Source organism: Eucalyptus grandis, chromosome 5 (assembly GCF_016545825.1).
Source record: "Eucalyptus grandis isolate ANBG69807.140 chromosome 5, ASM1654582v1, whole genome shotgun sequence".
NCBI classification, from domain to species: domain Eukaryota; kingdom Viridiplantae; phylum Streptophyta; class Magnoliopsida; order Myrtales; family Myrtaceae; genus Eucalyptus; species Eucalyptus grandis.
Genome location: NC_052616.1, coordinates 37413566 through 37424014, shown reverse-complemented (window position 1 = coordinate 37424014; position 10449 = coordinate 37413566). Strand labels below are relative to the sequence as shown.

Below are 10449 nucleotides of genomic sequence, written 5' to 3'. Positions count from 1 at the left end.
TCTATATGAGTCCATGGTACTTCAATTATTTGGAATTTTAATCTCCAAAAGATTTGAGTTATGTGATAAAGCAAATATAAACTATTTATACACCACATACAAATACAACATTAATGAGATTTACAGAAATTTTTTTATTATATCATATATTTTTAATATGCCTAAAGCCTAAAATTTTCACAAGGCTTGAACACAACTTGTTTGCTTGATCACGTGCAATATGGGAATACATATTGCTTCCTTTTTTAAGACTGCAAATCCCTCATCTAGGCCTCTCTCATAGGATAATCCAAACTTCAGTTGACTTCCCTACAACTATCTTGTGTTTGAGGTGGATGTTAGAAAATACGTATAGTTTGTCATGTTGTATATATGTTGCCATGTAGTTATATATTTTCTGCAATTCATCGATTCTCACATATATGGGGCATATTAGACCTAAGCAGGCCTTAAAACTGCTCAAGGGAATAGGCGGGAGAACCGTCCAGGGGTGAGAGACCCCGTGTTCCCGTATTCCCTTCCTCCAAGGAAGAAAATCTTCGGGGGAAACAAGGGGGTTGCAGCTACCGGGGTAACGGTAGGTATAGCAATACGCGGTGATATAGACTTTAATTTGCTAATGAGACTTGCAAGGTGTTCTATAAGCTTCCGGGGTAGTTGGGCTTTTGTTATTGTGCCCCTAAGTTATAAAAATAATGAAATAGGACTAGACCAATTATATACGTAGTTGTATGTATAGATTATGTGCCTTTTGAGTACTCATGTGTTAAATTATTATAGATAGTTTTAAGAAAAGAAATCAAAGAAGAAACGACCACTTGGAGGTTGGGATTGCCATTTAAAGGTAGCCATAATTTTTTTCTCAATATTGAGCATATGATAAAAGCTAACCCAATGACATGAAATACTTCAAAAAAAAAAAAAAACGAAGACTAAATAGATGAAAGCCATTTGCTCAAATTTGATACTTTAATTGAAATTACTTTTGTTGATTGGTTAAGTGCATCAACAATTTCACAATAAATTTAATATAAAAACAAATAAACTCTTGTCAAAGAAGATAATTCGAATAATGCCGTGGTATCCGATCTCCAGTGAAAATAAGGTGATGGGTTCATAGCTATTAGATATGGTGGTCTACACTTAAGCACCATTTCCAAGGTTCTAATTTTAATAATAAATTTAATATTAATCTTTGCTGATATATTTAATTTTTCGTTCAATGATATCTCTTGTGAGGGGTCGTGTTTAATTGCTACTAGCAAAGAAGAAATAGCCACTCGGAGGACGTGGATGTGATTCCGTGGTAGCCAGCAAGGTCTCTTTATGAGTGATCCTCAAAAGTTACCACTCTGAAGTTGTTTGTCGATTTGTGCAATAATTGAGTCTAGTAGAGCGGTAGCGATCTGTAATATTCTGTACCTTGTCGGCCATTTGGCTTGTTGACCTGCCAAATTTGTTGACGATTTGTTAATAAATACAATATCCAACGAACAAACTCATGTCACTCAGCCAATCCGAATAACCCATGATATGCAATCTTCGAGAAAAATAGTCACTGCGTTCACACCTATTAGATATCTTTCTCCATCTTAAGCACCATCATTTTCCAAATTTATAATATTATTTTTTGTTTTTTTAACGAGAATATTATTTTTCGTTGACTTGCCCTCAAAAAGTCATGTGCCTCCGTCCTCTAGTATAAGAATAAGTGAACAAGAAGATCGAATAGGAACCGAACTGCCTGAAAATACTTTACCAAATCTTAAGCTAACGCTTGTTGTTGGTTGTTGAACTCCATCACCTAATGGCTTCTTCATTGAAATCCAAAATGAAATATCATGTGTTCTTGAGTTTCAGAGGCGAGGACGTTCGGAATAACTTCCTTGGTCATCTCTACAGAGCTCTTGATCAGAAAGGAATCTACACTTATGTTGATAGCGAGGAGCTCGGGAAAGGAGAGCAAATAGTTCCGACACTTATGAAGGCAATCGATGAATCACAGATCGCGATAATCGTTTTCTCCAAGGATTATGCTTCCTCATGGTGGTGTTTGGAAGAGTTGGTGAAAATCATTGATTGTAAGAAAGAAAGAGATCTCATGGTCTTTCCTTTGTTTTACAAAGTGGAACCCGGAGAATTGAGAACACCAAGAGGGAGCTATAGAGATGCTTTGGTTAAGCATGAGTCCAAGTACGGGAAGGATTCAAAAGAAGTGAAAAGATGGGAGAAAGCTCTTTCTGATGCTAGTTACTTGTCCGGATGGCCTTTGAAAGATGGGTATGTAGAGTGGAGTCCATATTTTGCATAAGAAGCTATATTGCATGTAAGTATAGATATTGTTTGTAAATAAAAAATAAAAAAATCTACACATATGAGTGTAAGTGTGTGTATATATATATGGATGCTTCATCTAAGCATTCCTGAAATTCTTAAGTGGCTTAAGTTAAAGTTACGAATTTCATGTAAGAGTTAGTAAATCTAAGACTTAGATAAGAAGGAAAAATAAAATTTGGTGAAAGATAAGAAAAGTTGATAACTCAAACAAGAATTGATAACCCTAAGTTAATTGGTATCTTAATTGTAGAGAAGTTGGTAAAAGTAATTTGAATGAGAGTTTGTAGCTCAATAAAGAAGATAGTAAATTTTTTTTTTTTTAAAAAAGGCGCTCAATTCAGAGCTAATAACCGAAAACTCGTAGATAATTAGTTAATATAACGATTATTGATAAGTCACTCTAATTTATGTTGGTAATTTCATATAAAAGTTAGTAAGTTGGAAGATGTGAGTTATGCAAATGAATTTTGGCAAGCTAGTATAAAAAATTAGTTATTTACTAATTATAAAAAAGATTGGTGATTTTATAAAATCATTGGTAAGGTACTAATAAGTTATGGGAAAGGAAAAGCCACTAATCTTTTTGCCACTGACAGCTTGCGATACTGATGAACACTTACTGAAATTCGCTATCACAAATATATATATATGTATGCATGAAACAATAGAATTCTGCCTTTTGGCTTTTGATAAGCGTTGTTTCATCCGGGTAATATTCATTGCTCTTTCTTTTGGATCCTTGTCGCCCTCCTAGAAAAGTACTAAACGTTTTGTTTATGGGCTATTTGAGTTCTTCAGGTTTCGTTTTGAGTTCTACAAATTTTCAATTTCGGTCAATTGAGTCACAAACTTATTACTGACGCCATTTTAAGTTTGAAACATCACATGTAGCTAACCACATAATAGACACATGGCTTTTTCCTGTAAAAAAAAATTGACTATAGGACTTCATCGCCTGAAAATTTTACTGACTTATTTGAGTAATACAAAATGCCAAAACTTGATCAATCAATGGACAAAATATTATATGTTATTGTACTTACCCCATTTATTTGGAAGGAATGATAAAATTCACAACACTTGATATAGGATAATTAGTATGTACAAGCAATGTAAGGCAAATGACAACATGCTTTAGGGTATTTTAATAGTTTTTGTATCAAAATCTCAACCATCGTTCAAAGTCCAGAATAACTTTCCTTGTTTAAGCGTATAAATAAATCACATATAACAGTTTGACAAGAAAAATAAATAAATCGTTGTGTATATCAAAAGAACACGAGTGGATGACTAAAAGTTGAAACCTGAACTTATTTTGCTTGGTGGGGAGCTCTTTTTTGAGTTTTAATTCGACTTAGTGGGAACACATTTTGTTTTGGCTGTGGTTGTGTGAAAATGTGATGCACTCTGCTTTTATCATTGTTGGCTAGTAATTGCTTGTTATTTGCTTATTCAAATTGCTAATACGATGCCACAACTTGTCTTTTTTTTTTCTTTTGTGTGCAGAGATGAGGCAGAGCTTATACAAAAAATTGTGAAAGAAATCTCCATTCGCTTAAACCAAACACTTTTGCATGTTGCTATACATCCGGTTGGGATAGATTCCCACGTGGTTACGTTGAAATCAATGTTAAACCTTGAGTCCAATGATGATGTTCTCATGGTGGGACTATGGGGACAGGGAGGCATAGGAAAGACGACTTTGGCCAAAGCCGTTTATAATGATATTTTCAATCAATTCGAGAATTCATGTTTTTTGGTGAATGTTCGAGAAGTTTCAAAAGATTGTAAGGATTTAGTTACTTTGCAAGAAAAATTACTATTTGAGATATTAGCACTAAAAGAAAGATTAGTAGTGTCTAGTGTCGATAGAGGTATTAATCTAATACAAGAAAGACTTTGTCACAAAAAAGTTCTCCTCATCCTTGATGATGTGAATGATTTGTGCCAACTACATCCTTTAGTTGGAGAAGGTAAGTGGTTTCGTAATGGGAGTAGGATCATTGTTACTACAAGAGATAACCATTTGCTAACTTATCTCGGAATAGATCAAGATCATGTGTACAAAGTTAGAGAGCTGAATGACAATGATGCTCGAGAGCTATTAAGTAAGCATGCTTTTCCGACACACCAAAACTTTACGATCAAGACAGGTCTAGTGGATAGAGTTCTAAATCATGCTAAAGGCCTTCCTTTAGCACTTGAGGTGCTATGTTCCTTCTTACGTGGTAGAAGAGAATATGAATGGGAAAGTGCACTAGATGATATTTCTACAGCTCCTAAAAAAGGCATCAATGATGTGCTCAAAATAAGTTACGATGGACTAGAGCCAAAAGAGAAAGAGATCTTTCTCCACATTGCCTGCCTCTTTAAGGGGTGGAATAGTGAGTATGTAAAGAAAGTTCTTGACAGTTGTGATCTTAAGGCAATAATAGGATTACAAATTCTCATGGAGAGGTCTCTAATAAAAATTGAGTCAGGGAACATACAAATGCATGACTTGATTCAAATGATGGGTATGGATATTGTGAACCAAGAAAGTGATGATCCTGGGAGACGCAGTAGATTATGGCAGTATGATGATGTTGTCGATGTTCTATCAAGCAACATGGTAAGACTAGCAAACACCATCAAAATTCTGCTTTTTATCTTCTTCTTTTTTGCTCTAGTTACTAATCATGAATAACCTAAATAGTCTTGTATATACAGGGAACTTGTGCTGTCAAAGCCATAGTGTTCAAGCCATCTAAGCCAATAGAGATGTGTATTAGTCCTTATGCTTTTACGAAAATGAGAAGGTTGAGATTGCTCATCTTGCACAATGTTCGTGATTCTTTCCAAGGTCCTATATGTCTTCCTAATGAGCTTAGATGGGTTGAGTGGACTGGATGTGCTCACCAAATTCCAGAATTTTCCTCTGGTCCAAAGAAATTAGTGGGACTTAATATAAGTGAAGGCAATATCGCAGGAGTCGTAAAACGATTTAAGGTGAGATTTACCTATAGACCTTTTTATTATCTACTTCATTTTCATATGTATATCTATTATATGTACTACTACACTAAAGGAAGGGGTGTTCCTATGTTTTAGAAACCACTTCTCTAATTTCTTTCAAAATGACGCTAGCTTCTTGCTTTACAAATATTTCATGTGCAGCAAAATTGGCATTTGAAAAATTAAGCAAAAAACTTTATTAGAAATCTCAATGGAAACCTGTTAATAAAATATGCAATACAAAGAAGCTTTCTACAATACTTGGAAATAGAAAGATATTTCAAGATTTGAAATTTATTTATAAAGGTCATCGCATCATTTAAAAGTCAAATTTTAATATTGAAAAATGTGAGAGATAAAAATAATATAATCAATTTCATATACCTGTCCATGTTTTAATATCTGTAGAATAAGTAAGTGAGGATAATTGATGGAAGGAATATAAAAGAGCAAAAGATTGAAATCTTTTAAAGTAGGAGATCATCTTTACCTTAAATAATATCTCTTACAATTGACATAGATATATTTCAAAATCAGATCAAATGTGCCTAGTTAAGATCTTTAAAATGCAAATTGGTGTCGGTTGTTTACATATAAACTTTTTTATTTAACAGAAAACTTGTAATTTTTACACAATTACATTGTGATTGTGTTTACGTACCCCATTCATCTATGATATACAATTGAAGCCAGAATTAGTAGTCTTCATTCTCACGCTTGTCACGGTGGCACTTCACTTTGCTTTTGTGATTGTCACATCACATGACATGTGGAATAGTTTTGTCATGTGGTTTGCATCTGCACTCACCACGTTGCACTTTACCGTGCTTCTATGATTGTCACAAGGCATGATGCATGTCATAATTTTGTCATGTGGCCCACATTTGCATGCTCATGACATGATACTTCACTTGAATTTTGTGATTGTTACATGCATGACATACAGCACAGGTTTGTCCCAAACTAATTTTCGTTTGGTAATGGATGGTAGTTATGGGTGAGGAGTACCAATTTAGGATTCTTTTGTTAGAAGAAAATTAGTTTGAGGTAACTGTGTCATAATGGTACCGGTTGAGGATTTTTATGAAATGAAAATTAATTGAGAGAAAATCTATGTATAGATTTGAGATTTTCAATTATATTAATTCTAATTTTTTTAATAATTGTCTACACAATTTTAAGTGTGAAATTTTTTATGCTGTGTACCTATATATTATCTAATTCTTTCACGTGGTGTGTATATATATATAGAAAAGCTAAAAGAGTGAGTAGAAGTTAAACCAACAAAGTTCAATATGCGCACAATTATTTCTATACACGCAAATACAATTGTTAAGATTGTGTAAACGAGCGATAAATTTAATTATGAGTATTGTCAAGTAAAATATATGTACTCTTTTTAGGGTTGATAAAGACACTTGAGGTGCCCCCTCCTAGTATGTTCTTTAAGGGAAAAAATCATACTAAACGTAGTTTTAATCTCAAAGTTGCCTTTAGTTGTATAGACATTTTCGCTGCATATGACAAGATTGGGAAAAATGAAGATAGAATAGGATTTCGAATAGGGTTAATACCCTAAAAAAAACCCCAAACTGGTACACTTGTGACAAATTTACCCCAAACTATTTTTTTGACCATCAAAAACCCTAAACTGGTATACATTTGACAAATTTACCCCAAACTGGTACACTTGTGACAAATTTACCCTATGTTGGTTTTCGTTAAATTTTATTTACAAATTATTAAGTTAAATGACACGTGACAATTAACCGGTATATCAATTTAGGATTTTACGCTCCGTTTATCACAGTTTACAATTTTTATGATTTTTTTGTGGTATTAATCTAATTTAGCATAGGGTATATTTATCAAAAATTTACCAATTTAGGGTTTTTTGCGGTCGGATAAATTAGTTTGGGGTAAATTTGTCATAAATGTACCAGTATATGGTTTTTTATAATCAGTTGAGGTAAATTTGTCACAAGTTTACCAATTTTGGGTTTTTCATGGTCAAAAAAATAGTTTGGGGTAAATTTGTCACAAGTGTACCAGTTTGAGGTTTTTCAAGGTATTAACCCTTTCGAATATTCCATATATTCCCTGACAAGTTTTTGGATATATAAAATATGGATATAAATATATCATCCAAATGAATGCTTGGTGTGAAAGGACAAAATTGAATTAACCATAGAATATTACAATTTTTTTTTTTTTTTTGATTTGGGAAAAAAAGGGATAACAATTTCTCATGTAACAGTTTCTAAACAGGTCACTTTGGTATATAAGGATATTTTATTTTCTATATCTATACTGGCGTAACTCTTTACTGCATTTCATAGTCTGGGCATAAGAAAGAATTGTTCCGAAATAATTTATGAAAGAACTCGACAAGTGATGAACCTACATAGGTCAAATGGCACGGACTTAACCAGCTCAAGGGCTAGCAGGGTCTTCATACGGCTTTTAAGTAATCGAGTCTTTACGCTGTGACTCTAGATTATTAAAAAAAGGGGAGGACTAGACATGTGTGATATAATTAGAGGAACTGTGACGAGTAATTTAAAAAGAAAAGGGGAAGACCCAATGGAGAATGCGCGAGAGAGATAGAGAGAGAGAGAGAGAGAGAGAGAGAGAGAGAGTCAAGAGTTCTATATTATTGGAGAATTTTAAAAAAAAAATTACGTTGTGTACCTATATATTATTCAACTCTTGTCTAAAATATAAAATGGTAAGTTATCTCTGATTTGCTAAAGTGATGATGGAAACCAAATTGCTGGGTATAGCTTAGTCATGCGTGTGCCATGCGACACCACTTCATGCAAGCTTTGCTGAAATATATACATGCTTATTTATATATATCAGAGATTTGTAATTACTGGTCAAGTTTGAAAGTGATGAGTCAATTCTCAATACAACATATAATTTACAAGAAAAAAATGAAACGTTAATTTATAGATTAATAAATTTTATTCGGACTGTGCAAAAAAAGAAATTACTTAGTAACCTAAATAGTAGGTTTCAAGTTGTTTGATCTACTGACGCTCCTTGCTTCCTTCCACATGAAGAGTTTTGTGGCCCTAGGATATGTAATTATGAGATATCCACCTGGCCAATGTATATTATATAACAGTCAAGGATATGTAATCACGACACATCCTTTCCCTGTGAAACCATTCGTCCCCATGTGTTGTATAGCCAATTTTATAGCCCCTACAAATAAATTATGATATCATTAATCATCAATATGATAAAAGTAGGGACAATGTGTATGACATTCAATATTGAATTACCATCATTTCGCAAGTTTGACTCTCCAGTCCATGCACAACAACTGGCGTAGGCCTATTTGTGGACTCTACAGCAAATCACCTCTATATTAAATGAACAAATCGCTCAATATGTACAATTGACAACCTAAAATATAATAATTTTTTGAAAGATCAATAACAGATATGCTTAAGTGGCAACCTATTCTCAAATGGGAATCCCACGATTTATATGTAAGGAAGTGACATCATCATACAAGCAACCCTTTTGTGTTCTTTTCAGAATGTTTGTCCAAAGTTGTTTCCATTGTTTTTCATTGTTTTTGCAGGACTTCCAAAATTTGAAGTACATTAATTTCAGTTACTGCAAGTCGTTGGTTCACATGCCCGACCTCTCGTGTACTCCAAATCTCGAGGAATTGGATCTCCGTAATTGCAAAGACTTGGTGGAAGCTCACAAGTCCATCGCATATCACAACAAGTTACAAGTGCTGAATTTAGAGGGGTGCTCTGAACTTAGTGTTTTTCCAAATGAGGTCCAGTCAAAAAATCTTCAAGTTCTCAATCTTAAAAATTGCACAAAGTTTGAAAGGTTCCCCGATATTCCACATAAACTTGAAGCCCTAAAAAAGCTTTTTTTAGAAGGAACCCCTATTAAAGGACTTCCTGCATCAATAGAAAATCTTGTCTCTTTGGAGTGTATGTACTTAAGTCATTGCAAGAACTTGATGAGCCTTCCGTCTAGCATTTACACATTACAAAACCTTAAAGACTTGGCTCTTGATTTTTGCACAAATTTAATCGGGTTTCCAAAGTACGAGGATTTAACTAATCCTTGCATGACGACCCAACTTTCAAATTTACATCGGTTAAACCTTTGGGGATGTAATTTGTCTGAAGTAGACTTTCTTGAGAATCTTTCATGTTCTCCATTCTTGACAACATTAATTCTGTCGGGGAACAATCTTACCAGCCTTCCTACATCCATCAATAAACGCCATCATTTGTTCAGTTTGTTCGTTCATAATTGCCATCAATTACAGGAGATTCCTGAGTTTCCACCATTTTTGTGTGCTTTTCGGGCGGATAATTGCAAACCTTTGCAAAATTATGGAGATTTAACTTCAATTCATGATTTTGTTCGCAAAGGGTTGACCATGGCTGATATTTATTCATATCACAAGGTTAGATTCTCTCTCTCACGCATACACGTGCACACGCACACATGCATATCAATGTGGACTATATGCGGGACTCAATGCGTGGTTGGATATTGCAATAATAGAAAATGCAAGATTGGAGGCTTAAGAAAATCAAACAAATATAAAGTGTTCCGCATGTGTATGCATGTAATGGAGTTGGCTACCGTATTTTATGGGAATGATTTCGATCACACGAGGCTTGTATACTAATGCAAGCAAGGATCAATGGATCTCTACTCATTTATAGAGTTCTGAGTCCAAGTGGAACTCTGTAGGATTACTTACAAAATTCAAATTGAATTTTTCTATTTGGGTGTGGGTACTAATAACAACTTGGGTACTTTCTAATGATTTATCTTTATTTCAGTTTACAGACTCCTTTATTTTTCTTCTTCGAGAAGAGATGCCAGAGTGGGTTCACCCTATTGAAAAGGAGTCCATATCTTTCATGACTTCAAAAGACTTGTATGACAAGTGTTTTGGATTTGCTTTATGTGTCGCTATCAACAAGCATTATTCTAAGGGGGAAAACTCATATGAATTTGCTGCCCATGTTAATGGTAAAATACGGCAAAAATTTTCCGTTGATGTTCAACCGTTGGAGTTGGATCATATCCACCTGTTTTATGTCACACACTCAAAGTTGTGGG

At 34.1% G+C, this 10449-nt stretch overlaps 1 protein-coding gene across 1 annotated transcript; it reads left to right on the top strand.

Moving 5' to 3' along the window:
• The first annotated feature begins 1807 nt into the window (after positions 1–1807).
• On the top strand, positions 1808–10107 carry LOC104444727 (disease resistance protein RUN1). Its single transcript, XM_039313667.1, has 4 exons — positions 1808–2280; positions 3844–4948; positions 5047–5325; positions 8927–10107. The coding sequence occupies exons 1-4, from the start codon at positions 1808–1810 to the stop codon at positions 10007–10009; spliced, it is 2940 nt and encodes a 979-aa protein (XP_039169601.1). The 3' UTR covers positions 10010–10107.
• Positions 10108–10449: the final 342 nt, after the last annotated feature.